This window comes from Hoplias malabaricus, chromosome 7 (assembly GCF_029633855.1).
Source record: "Hoplias malabaricus isolate fHopMal1 chromosome 7, fHopMal1.hap1, whole genome shotgun sequence".
NCBI lineage: Eukaryota > Metazoa > Chordata > Actinopteri > Characiformes > Erythrinidae > Hoplias > Hoplias malabaricus.
Genome location: NC_089806.1, coordinates 23,673,547 through 23,692,747, shown reverse-complemented (window position 1 = coordinate 23,692,747; position 19,201 = coordinate 23,673,547). Strand labels below are relative to the sequence as shown.

The 19,201-nt window shown below is 40.7% G+C and overlaps 1 protein-coding gene and 1 long non-coding RNA gene across 2 annotated transcripts in view; both read left to right on the top strand.

The window, feature by feature from the left end:
- Positions 1–84: 84 nt before the first annotated feature.
- On the top strand, positions 85–4,848 carry LOC136702663 (uncharacterized). The gene is made up of 3 exons (XR_010803947.1): positions 85–317; positions 2,137–2,210; positions 3,571–4,848. It is a non-coding gene; the product is annotated as an uncharacterized lncRNA (long non-coding RNA).
- Positions 4,849–6,965: 2,117 nt separating this feature from the next.
- The window catches only part of LOC136702846 (leucine-rich repeat-containing protein 52-like), a 35,205-nt gene continuing 22,969 nt past the window's right edge, over positions 6,966–19,201 (top strand). Inside the window, exon 1 of the mRNA XM_066678009.1 lies at positions 6,966–7,750. Within this exon, the coding sequence (XP_066534106.1) occupies positions 7,054–7,750 (697 nt within the window). The 5' untranslated portion in view covers positions 6,966–7,053. The remainder of the gene's footprint in view (positions 7,751–19,201) is intronic.

Sequence of the window (19,201 nt, the reverse complement as noted above, 5' to 3'; positions counted from 1 at the left end):
AACCGTCTTCAAAAATGAAGTCAGTTGACCATGAGATGATGATAGCCGATTTAAATAGAAAATTGACTATTTTGCTGTATTAACCTAAACAAAGCAAATGTAAAAATTAATGGATATGCCCCGTGTCGTCTTGGAACATGTAGTTAAAGTTTAAAGGTAATGTTGTTTCTAAATTAACAACACATACCCATCCATTTTCTCCTCCGTCCTTGGCTGTGTTATGAGCTCAGCCTTTTAACTGGCTCCATCTGCAGTGTCCTGAACAGGGCATCAAACTGTATACCACTACAAGTGAGACAGTTCTGGAATGTTTTAATGTAAGTGTTTTTTTTTTCCATAAAATGAAAAAAATATTTTTGTGTGTGTTTAATCTAAGTTTTCATGTCATTACACTCCTGAGTTTATGGTTTGGGAAGCTGTCAACTGCTAATACGATCCTAAAAGAAGCTCACTGTCATTGTCTACTTGCCCTATCTAGAAGTTAAGATTCTGCACAGTAATAGAGTCATTGTTTTTATAGACAAATTGTACAAAACCTAGATATGTGAAGAACATGCAGCAAGCAAATAAAATGGCTTCAAATTGTCACAGCAATTTTTCAAGATATAGTGCAATGTCTTTTAAAGATAAGAGATTTTTACTGCAAAAAAAGGAGACAAATTCCATTAGATATCTCAGACTTCACTTCAGACTGCATGATATTTAGTAGGTATTTATTTGTGTATTTTGAAAACAATAAACTTGGGAAATAGTTCTATTAGGGTTGTAATACTTAGGGACTTACTGACTGCACTGAGAGCATTGTGTCAAGTGAGGTGCTGCATTACTGAGTTCATTTTAGTGCTTGTGATGGGAGTCATGCTTTGATACACTAAGTATGGACAATCTGTCAAATTCAGAGGTTACTTGAGTGTACCTACAAGCCATAGATCTCAGCAGCCTAGCAGACTCAATTCTCACGGCAGTTCTTTTAGAGTAGGCCCCGTCTCTCAGATTTGACACTGGACATAAATTCTGGTCATGCTCTATCTGCGTTGTCACACCTCAGGGCTGTACAAGTTTGCATTAAAACCATTTTTTGCACGTACAAGCATTAGCAAAATAAGTGGCTGCTAGTCTGAGTGAGTCTAATTAAAACCCAAAGTCTTCAGTTTTGATCTTTAGGCTTAAGCCTATGGTAAAAGCCATAGGAAAATTTACAGTATTCATATTTTGAGGCAGGAGTTGGTGTGTTCTCCCCGTGTTCGCGTGGGTTTCCTCCGGGTGCTCCGGTTTCCTCCCACAGTCCAAAAACACACGTTGGTAGGTTGATTGGCGACTCAAAAGTGACCGTAGGTGTGAGTGAATGTGTGAGTGTGTGTGTATTGTCCTGTGAAGTACTGGCGTCCCCTCCAGTGTGTGACCCCGCCTTGCGCCCAATGATTCCAGGTAGGCTCTGGACCCACTGCGACCCTGAATTGGATAAGCGGTTACAAATAATGGATGGATGGATATTTTGAGGCTTTTTATTGTTGCAAAACAGGGATCTGGAAAATATTTTAAGATTAAACAAACCAGGTTAAAGAGGAATTCCACAGTTTCTTCATTATTTCTGTAGAATTAAACAGTTTTAATGCAAGCCAGGGCGGCACGGTGGCGCAGCAGGTAGTGTCACAGTCACACAGCTCCAGGGACCTGGAGGTTTCAGACAATGAATGAATGATGCAAACCAAGTTGTTCAGATTAGTTTTTGATCAAATGGTACATTGTAGAGTACCTTGCTGACTCAGATGGCAGTGTCAGTCCAAAAGATTTGTAGACAGTCCTTTTAATGAGTGAATTCAGGTAAATGCGCCCAGTTTGTAAACATAGGTATTTTAAAAATATTTTTTTAACCTTTATTTAACCAGGTTAGTCCCATTGAGATCACTGATATAAAGGAGACCTGGCCAAAATTGAAAGTAGCACAGAGTTACAATAAATGATAAGACACACAAAAACATATTCAGATAAATATAGCTTATGTAAAAAAAAAAAAAAAATATATATATATATATCTACAAAACGACAATCTGGACTCAATGGTCTTCATCACAGCCTTTAAATTGTTCAATGGTAACATGTTCTAATCTTAAGTTTGTTTTGTCTACATTCCAGGCAAATGGTGCAGAAAACCTGAAAGCTGTTTTTACCAATTCAGTCCAAGTGCTGGGAACAACAAAACAAAGAAGGCGGGTTCAATGCTTCACATTTAAAAGGGAATACAAATAAACAGGGAGTTACCAATAATAGTTTTGTATATAAAGTGTATGAGTGACATGGGATACTCTGGAGCAGATGCACAGGAGCCTGATGCTCTGTGTCAAATATGCGCTAAATATGGGGAGGGCGTAATGGAGTGATGCACCATTTTTCTTTCATTAAAAACCCATGGCTCTGTATTAACCAAGCTCTGCCAGATGGTTTGTCCCACCTCTAAGTATCACAGTCCAATCAGTGTTAGGTTTTGTTCCGTACAGTCCGCCTCTATTTTGGGCATTTTCAAGATGGTGGAAATTTGCCCCAGACTCCTCTGATAAACTCTCATGTTAAGACTCTTTTTTTTCGAGCTGCAGAGCCTTCAGTTCATTCTCAGTGGGTTCTGGGAGGGCTCGCCCTAATATGCTTTTGTTATATACAAGGTGAAGCCTGTTCCAAATGGCCCCCTACACTATTCCCTACATTGCTTACTCTGTAGTGAAGTATATAGTGAATAAGGCACTGAAAAATAAGGCACAACCCTGCATGGATACCCAGAGCAGCCAGAGACGTGTAGAGAGAGCAGCTAGTGATCTGGTCAGTGTGACTTTTGTAAACTTCACAGTACTCTTTATTCTGGAACTTCTGCATCTAAAAAATATCTGAAGACTGCAGAGTGAAAAATGTATATAATTTTATATGATTAGTTATAAAGCTGGTCTCTCTTCAAAATATCTGTGAGTGCGAATCAATGGCAATTTACTTGTTTATGACCACATCTGATTGTTGATTCACTGTAGAGGCAAAGTAAATTCTTCTTATTAAAGAAGACCTTTATAATTAACTCCTGGATAAAGCTCTCCACAAATACTGTACAGTATGTACATAAAGAGAAAGCTTTATGAATCTAGTGGTTATTTGTGGTATTTCTACATGAGGTGACCACAGAAATAAAACTCTTCAGTGTTAAATGACACTGTCAAGTTTGATTCCTTATTAACTTGTACAGTGCAATGTGCCAGTTGTCTAGATGGCTGGTTCATAATTTGGCCAGTGAACAAGTCACCTTAGCAGTTATCCCAACAACTTCCCCCCTGAGAGATTTGGCAGGAACCGCAACTGGAAAAAGTCCCATATATGGAATTAAAGCAGTGGAATTGCATTTCCTATAGTAATAGATCTCAATCTAATTTATTTGGGACAAGTTGGAGTGGCATTTGTAATCCAAACATAACATCCAACATCAGCCCTAATGTTCTTGTGGCTAAATGCAATCAAATAATCACAGAATTGATACAACAGCTTGATGAACTACCTTTTAAATGTTGCCTTTCTCCTCTACTCTGTACACAGACAGTCTCTATGTACCAGACTGAGTCCTGACAGGTGACCCCCCCCACATTAAATAGTAAAGAAGTCTCTCTCCTCACCCTCACCTGACACCCTCCAGTCTGCAAGAGGAGCTGCTGGCATCTGTCCAAGGAGGAAAGTTACACTAATGAGCTCAATCGTTCGGTTTACGCTGACATTAACCAGAGAACACTGGTTACCTGCTGCCAGGGCCGCTACACGGAAACAGCACCAGCCGCTTAATGCCCCTGACCTCCCCCACACTGTTTAACCAGGCTCGTCTGAGGACCACGCTATTCTGAGCATACAACAGTCCCTACAGTTGCATAATGTAAGGTGAACTGGGCTGCTTTCACTTTAAATGACTCATAAAGACACAAATGACTGGTGTTTGTTAATGGAAATGAGCCTCTTATGACTGGTTAAAACTGGATGCAAGAATTTAAAACATTGTCTGTAATGTCACTCAGTGCAACATTTCAGGGGGTTTACGATGGTTCCATTAAATATTTTATATTTAAAAATATAAAATAAATAAAACTACAGGGTTTGAAGGATAAAATAGGGGTTTCGATTTAACATGAACTGAATATGAAAATGAACATGAATATGCAATTGGTCCCCACCTCACCTTCACACACCCCACCTCCACTCACCTGCAACTTGAGACCTCAAGTTCAAAGGACTGGTTCCTTATGTTTATGGTGTAAGAAAAAACCTTGCTATTTGAAACTGTGCTTTTGAGAAATACCACACTGATATACAGAAAAAAAATACTTGTTTAACATTGGAGCGGGGGTTGTAGGACTGTGCATGTGAATTTAATTGAAAGATTTTTGCGTTAAATGTAACAACTCTATTAATTAAATATTTACCAATATAAATACCAAATAATAATAATTATTAACATTAATACATTAATAATTTTGGTGGTTTCTACAATCACTGTCCATTCCCTCTGCTCCACTGTCCACAGCATCACTTTGTAGTTCTACAGACTGGACCCCATCTGCTGCTCTATATACATGCTTTGGCCCCTTTCACCCTGTTCGTCAATGGTCAGGACCCCCACAGGACGACCACAGGGCAGGTATGATTTGGGTGGTGGATCATTCTCAGTGCTGCAGTGACACTGATGAGGTAATGGTATGTTAGTATGTGTTGTGCTGGTACAAGTAGATCCAACGCAGCAGTTTTTTTTAATAAGTTACAAAAAAGCTGCCAATTTACATTGCTTAATATTTAATTGCCTCTGAATGTCTCTTAACTTTAAACATCTATTTACTCTGTATAGTGCTTCTGTCCCACTGATGGAAGGTTGTCCTGTAATAAACATTTCCTTATTTTAAACTATAATAAAGATGGACTTTTTCAATGATTGCAGCTGTCAATGAGATCTTACTAAAGTGCTGTGTTAAAGACCAGATTTGGTCATGACAACACTGACTCAAAACTTGACATGGACCCAATGAATTGAAACCCAGACTCACACCCAAATGACTCAGGACTCAACTCAAAGATAGGCATCAGTCAGAGACTCAACTTCAGTGACTAGAAACTCAAATTGTACTCACAGCCCAAAGATTTGAAACTCGATCCGATTTGCACTCCAGTGACTCCAAACTTGACTCAGCAGTCAGTTTGAAATCTGAACTCATCCATATATCTGTCCAGTTCCATAGTTAAATTTATATTATATTCAGTTTTAAGACCACACATTTCGAAGTGAATATTTATTGAACTTTGTCTCACCCACATCAGTTTTGATATTAGCTTTACAAGGATAACAGTGTTTGTGATTACAGGATCGTGTGCACATATTCCACTATGTTAGAGGACCATCAAAGGCCCACATACCCCACAAAAGCTCTGCCTCTCTCCAGGTTTCCCACGCATTTTCACAGGCCACAGCCAACGGTCATTGACGGCCAGTGAGTGGGCTTCACCGTGGGAGGGCTAGACAAGCACAGACAAGTATTACAGATCTATTCTGAAAGTTATACAACTGGACGAATCACTGATATAATGGTAGTCCTTTTGTGTGGGATTGGGAAGAGTGTGTATGAGTGAGTGAGTGAGTGAGCGAGCGAGCGAGTGAGTGAGTGAGTGAGAGAGAGAGAGAGAGAGAGAGAGAGAGAGAGAGAGAGAGATGGGGAAGACTGACAAACAATGAGCAGGTTCTAACAGCCTTTCAACTGCTATATGAGAGGACAGATTAGCCTCAGCTATAATAGAACTAAAGCACCGTGTTATAGGACAAAGGGGTCATGTTACTTTTGGACCTGCTGTCTCTTTTGCTGTTTCTCCTTATCTTCTCTCTCTCTCTCTCTCTCTCTCTCTCTCTCTCTCTCTCTCTCTCCCTATCTTGTCTTTCTCTCTCTGTCTCATTTCTTTCTTTCTTGCTTTGTCTTCCATTCTCACTCCTTTTTGTCTCTTTTAATTTGTCTCATGCTCCTTTCTTCCTTGCATGTTTCTTTCTCCATTTCTCCTTCCTTTTTTCTGTTCCATTGTCATTCTTGTTTTTCTGGCTCTCAGATTAGTTTCACTCTTTTCCTATTTTTTCTACCTCTTTCTCTCGTTTCCTATCCATCTTTCACACACTCTCTCCCTCCTTCCCCATGTAGTGTACATACTCTGCCGGTGACAGACAGACGCACGTGCCACTGAGTGAAATTACAGAACAGGCAAGGCGGCAAGTGTGTGTGTGTGTGTGTGTGTGTGTGTGTGTGTGTGCGTGCGTGCGTGTGTGGGGCAGATAAGCTTCAGACTAAATCCACATTCTGCTTCAGCAAAGTTGGATTCCGAATACTTGTTTTAATAAACACACGTTTTTGTTTCTTTGCTACAGGACTCTCTCTCTCTCTCTCTCTCTCTCTCTTCCTCTCTCTCTCTCTCTCTCTCTCTCTCTCACACACACACACACACACACACACACGCACACACACACACGCACACACAGTGAGAGAAGAAATATATTGAGGGACAGTGACAGGGAGAGTTCTGTTCTGTCGGTTTTGCCCCGAGGCGATGTCATAAACACCTGATTGCGTCACTGTCGTATGTCTCGTAGGTAGTCACTCAATCACAGCCCGCGTGAATCTCCCTCCTGCCCCCAACCCCCATTCTCACACACACACACACGCACACGCACACACCCGCGCGCGCGCGAAGCTGCGCAGAGCGGCGCGTTGCCCACGAGGACTGGCAGCACAAAACTGGAGAGCACAGCTCACGAACACACACACATTGGGATAGGAGGACGACGGAAGGATGAGCCCGTGAGCTCGCGCGAATGACAGCGTGACGGAGCCCAGTTTCGCCACGCGTTCGCCCACTTACCCCAACCCCCTCCCCTCCTACGGAACGTAGCATCGGACTAAACTGAGCGCGCGAGCGGCTCCGTGGTCGCCGGGCCGCGCGCCGCTCCTCCATGCAGGAGGCGCGGGCGCCTCGTGCTTGTCGCGTGCGCGCCGCCGCGTCCCCGCCATGCGTCCGCGGGCCGGCGCGCGCTCCCGCTCCCTGTCTCTTTGGCTCTCGCGCTCTCTCCCGCTGCCGCTCTCGCGGCTGTGCGCGCTGGCGCTCGTGCTGTTGCTGGCGGCGGGCGCGGCGCCCTCTCCGGCGCTGAGCGCGGGGTGTCCGGCGCGCTGCGTGTGCGACGAGCAGCTAGTGGTGCAGTGCGCGGGTCAACGGCTGATCGACTTCCCCGCAGAGTTGCCGCTAGCCACGCGCCAGCTCATCCTTTCGGACAACGGCATCAGCGAACTGCCCGCGCTGCAGCTCAACTACCTGGCGGACCTCGTGTACCTGGATTGCAGCAACAACTCACTCGCCGAGCTCTCCGAGTCTACATTCGGCAACCTGCGCAAGCTCGCCTACCTCGACTTGTCGTTCAACGCGCTGGCGCGCATCGACGCGCGCACTTTCGGGCCCCTCGCGAGCCTTGTGATGCTGCGCATGACCGACAACCCGCGCCTCAGCGAGATCGACGAGCGTGCCTTCGCCGACAACAGCGCGCTGCAGGTGCTGGATGTCAGCCGCAACAACCTGACGGCGCTGAACGTGAGCGCGCTCATGGCGCTGCCGGCGCTGCGCGCGCTCGGCCTCGGCGGAAACCCGTGGCGCTGCGACTGCAGCACAGAGGACCTTTGTCTGTGGATGCATGTGGAGGGTTTCAAGTTTCAAGGTGAGGGCGCGAGAACGGCATCAGCTCTTCCGAATCCCATACACAGCCGTGTAGAAAAGTTTGGGCTCTCCGGTTAAATGAGTCGTTTGTTGATTATTTAGCTGAAAACACACTCATCACGGAGAATACACTTCACAAAGAACACACCTACATCACAGACAACACTCCTACATCATGGAGAACACAGAGAACACTATTACATTACAAAGAAAACTCCTACATCACAGAGAGGACTCCTACATTATAGAGAACACACTACTACCTCACAGAGAACACTCCTACAGCACAGACAACACTACTACATCAGAGACAACACTCCTACATCACAGAGAACACTTCTACATCACAGAGAACACTTCTACATCACAGAGAACACTCCTGCATCACAGAGATAACTCTTACATCACAGAGAACACTCTTACATCACAGAGAACACTCCTCACAGAGAACACACTTATGTTACAGAGAATACATTCCTACATCACAAAAAACACTCCTATATCACAGAGACCACTCCTACATCACAGAGGACACAGTCCTACATCACAGAGGACACCCCTTACACAGAACACACTTAACCGAGAACACACTCCTACATCACAGAGGACACACTCCTACATCACAAACAACACTCCTACATCACAGAGAGCCTTTACATCACAGAAACACTCTCCTACATCACTGAGAAAACATTAAAATAAAACCAGTATCACACTTCAGAATACAATTTTACATCACCATTAATGAGAACACATTCATCACAGAGAACACACATATACATCATGGAGAAAACACACTCTTACATCACTGAGAACACAATTCACTAAGAACACACTTATATGTCACAGAGAACAGATTTCAAAGAGAATGTATTTTGTAGTTATATTTAATGGATTGGAAAATATTATGTTTTTAATCAGCAAATAAATTCAAACTGTGCATTAACATGTATTATGGCACAGGTAGTGATACATGAGTTAGATGTGTTTTCCTCAAGTCTGGGGTTTTCTAAATCACTTGTTGTTAAGTGAATTGGCCATGTGAAGTTGTAGGTGTGAGTGTGTGAATGACGGCATGAATGCGTGTGTTCTCTGTATAGGTGTTGTAGTTCACTCAGAAAATCAGCAGCAAGATCTTTGACCTGGAGTGTTCAAATTTTTCCAACAAAGTGTGCAGTACCAAATATATATATATATATATATATATATATATATATATATATTATTTGAAGTGGTTCATAGAACCACTTTTACAAATATTCTTTTGCATACTGTATAGTAGCAATGCTTCATTGTCTAAGGGCAGTTCCTCTCATTTTCCAAAATTTCTGCTTAACATAATCATTAAGATATAACGGATGAGTTTTCTGATGTGAAATGGCGCACTGTAAAAAAGTGACTGACTCAGTTTCTTTACAGTGGGGGTGATAGTGACCAGGGGCCTGTGAAATCAAACAGAATATAACTAATTTATTTACTGTAAAACATCAGTGAACATAAACATTAACCTACATATTGATTTAGACATACTGGATTCTTTGGATGTCTGGTTCCTATCACCTCTGCTGTGAACATTTTACATTAAAACCAATTAGAGAATTAGAGAATTAGAATATTTGTCTTTTAATTATGCAGGGACTTATTGTCCTTTGTGAAATATTTAAGTGTGTGTGTGTGTGTGTGTATCACTATGACAGCAAGAGAGAGAAAGAGAGGGAGAGAAAAGTGGGGAGAGATCAGCTAATTATCTCTGGGTTGAACAGAGCGAGGTCAGGTCTTTATCGGGCTTATCACGGCAGATTACTTTATCTCATTAATCAGGCCACTAATGTGATCTTAAAGCAGTCTGTGCCAGAGTGAGGACAGGGAGCGAGAGTATATACATATACTTTGCACATCCACAGGGCTACTGCAAATGTCCTGCTTTCAACTTGGTCCATTTTAGAACAATACACACAGCAAAGCAGTTATTCAAATATCATTAAGCCACTAAGAGAGAGAGAGAGAGAGAGAGAGAGAGAGAGAGAGAGAGAGAGAGATAAGGAGAAACAGCAAAAGAGACAGCAGTTAATTTTGGGCAGATGTCATTTGGCATGGTGTTTGTGACTAGGGGCATTTGGGTAATACCTGGAGTGTGTAACAGTTGGTATAGCATAATGAATAATACTGCAATAATACATGGCATACTGGGGTTCAGATCCCTGTTCGGGTAACTGCAATACACACTATACTGGTGTGAGTCCTTAGACAACACCCTTAGTTTTTGTGTGACTAAAATCACATGATCAAATTGTATGTTGCTCTGGATAAGTGCCTCTTCTGATTAATGTAGATGTAACTCTGTTCTGCTGTGTTTGATCTAGTTTGTATGCATTAGGCTAATTGGACAAACTGGGGTTCCATTGAACAGAAATCCCATGCCTCACAAATAGAGTCCTTAGGTAAGACTCTAAACACTATATTAGCCTACATCTTTAATATGATTATTTTTATGGATAATGTATGTAAACGTGGCCCTGTTTTGGCTGAAGTGTAGATTTCAAATGATGATCTCCCTTCATCACCATCTTTGACCCCTGGTTGTTGCTGAAAAGCAAAATCTAGAACATGAAACAGTGCACTGTTGTGTAGATTGTGAGTCTTGTCATTTTCTCCCAGTGTGTCTCTCCTGATGGGCTCCTCTGACGTTTTGGTGTTGCCACATCCTCTGGGAGCAGACAGCTAATTATGTCTTCTTTTTAAGTGGACAGATATGAAGAGTGAAAATTCCTGTCCTGTTATGTAATCCAATCAGAGCTTTGCTGCGCCAACTCGCTACCGTGCTAGCAACTTACCCCCCCGCCCCCAAGTCTTCCTGGCCCTAACACTGCATGCATGTATGTTTGTGTGTGTGTGTGTGTTGTCATCTCATGCTCTGTATATGTGGGACAAGATTAAGGAATGTAGGGGTGAATGTTGATGAGTGTGTGCTTGGTGGATTTAGTAAATAGGATGTAATTCATGGCATGTTAGCATCTGTGAGACATTGTATATTTTGTATATATTGTTTGTTACTTGAGGGTTTTTCATGGTGTCCTGATGTCACTTTGTGTTGTCTATGCAGCATCATCTATGCTCCTTTCAGTTCTGAATTGACTGTGTGATTGCTATTGACTAAACCATTATGATGTCATACAGGTACTGAACAATGACTAAAAAAATCACATATTTTTGGTGAATGTATGTTTGTTTGATCATTTATCTTTGTTCATTAGTTAAAAAATTCATTCAGTTTGTTTATGATCCATGCACATCCAACAAGGATGTAAATAGGTCTTACAGAGCCTATGATTTCTTGGTATGTTAGAGCTGTTTTGGTGTGGAGGGCCAGTAGCATATTAGGCAGTTGGATATAATGTGTTATCAGTGGTTTTAATAACAGAGACAATAACTGTTATGCTCACATTTTTTATTGTTCTCTGTATTCTGTATATAATTTTAAGAAACTTTAGGGTTAGGCCTAAAATTGTTTTGGAAATCCTTGTAATTTCCTTCACCACCTAACCTGCATACCCTATATCAAAAGAGAGTTAATTCACACCCTCACACAAACACACATATTAGCTTGATTTTCTTATACTAGTTTAAGACAAAAGCAGTTTTGCTTCTTTAGTTAAGCATGGCACCTGCTTGGCTAATAATAGAAGTGAATACGTGCACAAATAATTTAACAAATCTTTGTTTAAAACCTTTCGTAACCTGCTCAAACCACATAAAAGTATTCATTAACTGTGGTTTAGAGCACAGTATGACCCATCACTGAAGCCTCTGAATGTATCACTGGTGAGATGTTGGGTTTGAAAATGTTTAAACAGATGATAGTCAAAAGATTGCGTTTAGCCTAGTGAATAGTCTAATTAATTGCATTGCTAATGAATCATTAGATGCCTTTCCTTAATGGCGATGTTAATAATTGTAGTCAAAAAACATTTTATAATATTCAGAAAATGTTTCCTCACAGCCCCCTCCAGGGTGTATTCCCGCCTTGCGCCCAATGATTCCAGGTAGGCTCTGGACCCCCCGCGACCCTAAATTGGATAAGCGGTTACAGATAATGGATGGATGGATGGTTTCCTCACAATTTGCTAGCTCTCCTATCTGTATGGGCACTGAAAATATGTTTATGAATCCCAGATGTCAGTAAAAAAGTAAAAAAAAAAGTGGTTCGGTCAGACATGCTGGGCTTCCTCTCTCTCTCGCTCTCTCTCTCTCTCTGCTTATGGCAGAAAAATGGGAAAGAGTCCTCCAAACACAGAATCATGAAAAGAGATGGGGATAATGCTTTTTGCCAGCTCCATAGATGGGTAAAATTGTCTTATTTTTGCTGTTTCAGATTATCTAGGTTAGAACCTACTTTAAATGTGGGAGACGGCTAACTGCATTACTGAAAATGCTACAAAACTATACATCTAAGAAAATTAACAAAGGTACATGGCATAGCTGAAAACACTGGAAGCAGGCATCTTGAAACATGCTTATGACTGTACTTTATAAGCAAGTCTAACTACTTTGATGTAGTCTGAGGTGTGTTCTTTTAGTCATACAGTTTCCATGATTATAACTGGCGTATTCACATTTTTCACTAGTTGTTATCTACATTAGTCTGTTTGTTCCAGTGCAAAACCAAACTTAAAACTATGTTTTATGAGTGAAAATACTTCACAACTGAAATTTGCTTCAGTTGAGTGTTATTATCTCAGCAAACCTGAGCTCTTGTTTGTATGTTGCTAAAATTGAACTTGTCTGTTGTGTAGGCCAAGAAGAGGCTTTTGTGCTGACTGACTGACACCTAATGTTGAAACTCACATGCACTAGTAGGGACCATTAATTCAGTGGTTTTTCACAGAGAGAACTTAAGGTGGTACCACTACGCCATCTGTTGTTAGTTCACATTGTCATATTTCAGTTGGTGAACTAAATTTGGGACCATTCGGCGTTGACCAGAGGCCCTCTTTTCCCTGGTCAAGTTCTTTTTTTGGGACCTAAAAATGCATGTTCAAGGGGTCGGAGAGTAGAGAGCTGAACTGGGACACGGTCACACCGCTTCAGCGCTGTAGCTCCACCATCCACTGCGGTCAGCAGCTCAGTGTTTTACTGGAGCCTCGAACAGAAAGTTGTAGAACATTGTTCCGGTAATATTTATTATTGTCACTTCTTTATGTTTAGAGAATGTTTTTGTGACTCAGCCTTTTGTTTTCTAATATATATTTAACATACAGAGAGTCATCTTGTCTGTCCCTATAACGAGATGAGTCAATTACATCTGCACAGCATTTTGTTTAACTTTACACAAAAACTGAAAAAATCTCCGGATTATTAAAGTTAAAATTAAAAAAATACTCAAAATAAATGAGGCTGTGAATTTGTTATAGCACCGTTTTATCACTCGGACCCTTACAGGAATTTAAGTAAGTAATAAATATCTAGTTACCAGCGATGCGCTGTTCCTTTATTAAGAATAGGATACTTGATACTTGATAAAATGCTAAGGTGCTTGGTTTTAGAAATGTTCAAAAACCTTTCAAATCTTCAAATCTTCAAAATGTTCAAATCTTGTTGCTTTCTGCTAAATGAGTTGCTTTAGTGTCATCTCAACACGTTGCTTCAGTTTTGTAGCTTTGTACGAACAAAATATAACAGGCTTTCCATGTTCATACACACACTGTCAGCAACTGACAAGATTAACTGTTTTCATAGTTTGCTATTATTTGTTATTATTGTAAACAAAGACATTGATATGAAGAACCAAAACCTCTCCAGACTTCCAATGATAAGGGTATGTATTTTGGGCATTTCCTGTTTTTGAAATACCAGAAACACCTCTGTGACAGTGGCTAAATGGCTATTGGTGGCTATCTTTGCTCTTGTTATTTGCTATTTGTATTTCCGCAGAAACTGGTTTAGTTCTTTAGCATTTTCAATCTGTGTTTGCTTTCATGCAGTCAGCTGTCTCCCCAGTTTGGTGGAGGAATACAGCAATGCCCTAAACTTTTTTTTCATGCTTTTCAACATTTTGGGGTCTTCCTCAGCTGTTTCTCTGCTGTGAGCAGTGAGAGAGAGAGAGAGAGAGAGACTGAGCTCCCTTTTTTAAAATCATATACAGGCACTTGGGCTTCGTAAACACATTAGACCAGTTTCCAACACAAAAACAGTCAATTTTAAATGGTGAGTAAATGGTGAGTAAACGTCCTATGAATTTTATAAAAATTGTTCTTTGATTAAAATGCTCTGTTAGATTTGTCCTAGTCATGTGCTCTCCTTGTGTTAGCCTTAGCCTTGCCCTATCAGACGTTCATGTGACTGGCTTACATATGCAGATCCTTATGTTCCTCTATATAAATTCATTATTTTCAGTCCTGTCTTGTTTCTCATTGTGAATGTGTCTCTTCTCCTTCATGTTTAGACCGTGATTCACTTAATCCCTGTGATTAACAAAATCAAAACATGTCTCAGCATTAGCCTCCACCTCCTTGTTCCCTCACCTTATGTTTCACTCACAGATGCAAGCTTACCATTCTATAACATACATTTTTGTCTTATTTACAGTCACATCCTGGTCCAGTCCTGTCTGTTTTCCCCACCATGTGCTCGTGTAGCACATGGCCCTGTTTGTTGTTGTCCCTGTCTCCGCCCTTGTTCGGCCATAGCCCCACCTTAGTCCTGCCTCTGTCTCGTTAGTGTCTCCAGGTGTTCTTTGTTGGTCTTGTCCCTATATATCCCTGTAGTTTGTGTGCTCCTTTGTCTGGTGTTGTGTGTGTGTAGATATGTGTTTCACAGTCTCTCTGTTCACACGTGTCCATCCTTGTTAAGCTCTGTTTAGTTAGTTTTGCCTTTACTACCCGTGTTTATTTTGATTCTGAATGTGTTAAATAAAATTCCGTCCGTCTCCTCGTCCTCCCTGCGCAGCCATGACAATTACACTGTTTAATAATTGAGATACCAATTGCTAAAATTTTGCAAGTGGAATTTTTACCTATTCTGATATAAAACTTCAGCTGCTCAAAATACAAGGTTGTATTGCCTTGTTCTGCTCTAGACAAATCTGGACTGCCGGCAGGTCAGTTAAGCACATGTATCCTTTATTTACAAAGCCATGTTGTTGTAGCATGTATAGAATAAGGTCTGGCATTTACTTGCTGAAATAGCCATGGACTATCCAGGAAAAGTCGTCTTATTGACTGAAGCATGCCTCCCTGAAAACCCAAAGTTTGCTTCCACATCAGTTAAAACACATAAAAGTAATTCATGCTGTGGTCAATTATGTACCCCCCTAAAACGTGAATGATATTCTTGATGGACCCTTTTGTCAGAAGTATGGAAAAGACAACTTTTGTTTTTCATTAATACTGAAATATAGCTGAAATGTGGACTCCACAGACCACAACACATGTTTCCACTGTTTTTTGGACCATATGAGACAAGACGATATAGAATTGATGTATGACTTTCTCCTTGTGTAATAGTTTCACGCTGTATTTTTTAATGCAGTGGCAGACTCTGAAGTGACAACTGTTTTTTTTTATGTATGTGGTTATATTTAATACTATAGCATTACAGATTCTTAGGCAGTGCCATCGCTGCCTGAAAGTGACACTAATTCAACATTGGAGTCCAGTTTCATCCTACAGGGACAGGTATTTCTCCAGATTTCCTGAATGATTACACAAAATTAAGTATAGATGTTAAAAGACCTAAATTCTTTGCAATCTGCATTGAAAATGTTCTGTTTGAGCTATTAGGCAATGAGGTTTGGCATGTGATGAGCAATGACTTATTTTTTACTTGCAAAGAATAAGCCATTGCTAAATGCTGGTTTTATACATTTTATAGCCAGTTGCGTGTAGTGTAAAGCTTCAAATGAGTGTGACATAAGTTTTCTATAAATTTTCAATCTCAGTTTGCACCATCCTAACTTTTTTTTAATTGTTACTATTGTAGATATATATAGATAGATAGATAGATAGATAGATAGATAGATACTTTATTGATCCCCAGGGGAAATTCAATTATTGTACGCTATATCCCGACCTTTCTGGAAATGGGGTTTGTATATAAATTAAAGAGATCTCTGACTTCACTTTACAATGTGTAGAGACCCACCAAGGTACACAGGGCTGTGTGGGCTGTGGCTTACATGGCTGACCAGACCTTAAAGCTAACTGACAATATAAACTATACATTTAAGGAATTTACCTGCACAAACACAAATGCTGCAAGGTATTGTGGGTTGCTGCAATGCTTGTTGACATGTGTTATGGAGCTGGCAGGATTTATCTGGTGACCTCTGGTGCAGTAAACACAACGTAGCAGAGCCTCGGCGATGCATACTGAGCACACAGGGCGGCATGTGGAGGCTCCAGATGCTGTGGCTAATGGAGTTTGATTTAAAGGACAGCCCCCGGCTCGCAATGAGGGCGTTCAGAACAACCTTCCCCCATCCTCATGGACTATTTGTAAACAAAGACTTAAAAGGCTCTTATTTATATGTTTGTACATTTCTGGATGCATTAAAGCATTGTAGGTTAGATGTAGACTATGGATTTTTATCTTATTCTGTTTGGAGCCTTTTACTCACATCAGCACATTTCTTGTGGACCAGTAGCCCTTAGTAAACTTTATTGCTCGCCCACTTCTTAATGACTAGTATGAAGAGGCATGCTCAAGGCATGTTCAGACATGCCACTCTGTGGACCGTTCATGTAAAAAAAAAAAAACAGAAAAAATGTGTAATTCCTTGGAGAATAGTTGTACTCCAATGGTCTTTACTGCTCTTTTTAATTAAGAGCCATACATCAACTACTGAAAAATGGCTACAGTAGGAGTCCAGAGTGGTCACCATCTTGTCTGTTCCTCTCACATTCTTTCAGATGAGTCATTACCTGTGAGAGTGATGCGTGATGGCAACTTAAGGACAGAGATACTGAATCACAAACCTGTTATGATAGATTTATCCTGAAGGCTCTGTTGGGCACATCAGTGCTTCAAAAACTGGTCCTGAACTATCTCATGTACTATAGGGCCAAAACATTGTGGACACCTGCTCATTCAATAGTTTGTTTTAATTACAAGTAATATTTGAACATTATTCCCATTTTGATGCAATAACAGGAAGTCTGTAGACTAGATGCTGGTTAATTTCTGAGAGGATCCGAAGGCACTCAGGCATGCAGGCACTAGTGAGGTTATAGTGCGAATGGAATACCAAACAGCTAAACTTAACAAAGCACAATACTCAACAATTGGTAATTGGGAGAATTTATATGATTCTATTCAAGTTATTGTTTTCAGTTAAATGTTTTTCATTTGTCATTTCTCATTTACTGTCTGTCTTATCACAGTATGTGTGTTTATCTTGCCTTCCCTTCCCCTTCACAAAATAAGGAGCCATGGGGTTGTTTTTCAGAGGCTGGCCCATTATTTCCAGTGAAGGGAAATATAAATGCTTCAGCATACCAACTTTGTGGCAACAGTTTGGGGAAGGCCCCTTCCTGTTCTAGCATTTCTGTGCCCCAGTGCACAAAGCAAGGTCCATAAAGGCATGTGTGGGTGTGTTTACTGTGGAAAAAGTTTACTAGTCCTCACAGAGCCCTGACCTCAACCCCATCTAAGACATTTGTGATAAACCAGAACAGAGACTGCACGCTAGGCCCACAGATATTAGTGGCTATGGATTTACAATGGGATATCATAAAAGCACCTGTAGGTATAATGTGTAGGTGTCCCGTTACTTTTGTCCATAATGTGTATTCCACCCAATGATAAATTGTGCGTACGTTGTCCTAAGCATGACCCCTGTCAGACGTATGCAAACTTAACTGCTGAAAGTACATAGACTGTTGAGTTGAGTCAACAGCTTATGAAAACAATTAGTGTGCGTAAACTGTCAGCAGGACACAAAGCTCATTATGGCTTTGCACAGCAGCAAATCCTGAGCAAAAATGCTCATTACCACTATCGCAGATATATTTGGAATAATGGCATTCATTTGCAATCATGGAAACAAAGGGCCAGGCTTGGAGCATTTGTCAGGCTGTCCTTATTATGTCCTAATGACAATGATTATACAGCTGTCATGACAAAAGATGATATTTGTGTGAGTTCTCTAACTAGCTGTCTGCTGTCAGGAGGCACTCAGGTGAGTCTGCACTGGGTTTGTCTGTACATTTGTTGACTACAGTGGTCTGCTTGACTGCTTTGACTTCATCTAGTAGAGTGTTTGTATTTTTAAACATCTTACATTGAATTTAGCTGGCTAACAGGAGCAGATCTGCTCTAGCTTGTACTCTTTGAGAGGTTTTCGAGAGCAATGAGCCGACTCCAGCAGACCTCATGCATGATTTTGTGTAGTTCCGCTGCATTATGCCTCTTGAGTGTTTACACAGCATGCGGCTTCTGAAGCTGGCTCATAAGCACCAGAGCCTTGTCATGATTAGAGAGCTGTAGCACATACTTTCTACCATATTTCAGTAAATGGATATTGGGCACTCTGAAACTCTTCTGAGATTTAACAATTTAAAGGTCAGTTCAGTTATTTACACCACAAATTACTATTAAACAACATTTAGGAAAGTTAGTATTTATTAATTTAGCATTTTTATACATAATGTAACTCCCACGAAATGAAGAATCAAGTTGATTTTCAGTCCCAGATTGAATCAGTTTACACTTCAATGATTGGGTCCCCATATGGGAGTGGCCAAGTTTAAAATAAATATCTGAACTTCTGATATCTTGAGGCCACCAGCTGTTACGCACAGCAATATATTATAGATTTGTTTTGAACCAATTGCTACCAACATCACATTTTAATTGAAATAACAATATTTAACAGAGTATGAGCATGAGTTTTATTCTACTCCACACAATTCATAGTAAATACAACATGCATTTTTTAATCAGTAGATGCTATTCATCATTATGAAATTAGGCATCATTATACTGACAGCTATTGGACACGTGCTCACCAAATATATATGTTTTCAGTTGGAATTGAAGATACCATGAGTAACTCTAATGGACATGATACATTTATATTGAAGACAAATTTAGATTCCACATAACAGAATTGATTTCATGTCACATTACACCAACAATTTATTATGAACTGTTATTTTTCAATGTTCAGACAGAAGCTTGATGTTTGTCTTGATTAGACTATTTGTTGTCCTTCAGTATGTATCTGTTTGTGGAATATGGAACATTTAGTGTCATTTAAGAGTGGCTGCTGGGTTTTGTAACCTTCGGGTCGTCTGATGGGGGGTGGGGGGGGTGTTGTAGGGGATGGGCGATGTAATATCATTCACGATAATACCGGTATGTTTTTTAACTCGGTAAGACTTTTGCCATATCTCGATATTGTCGTAGTGACATAGGCACGTGAACGTGACTTCAGCTCAAGCTAAAGCTGGGGGAT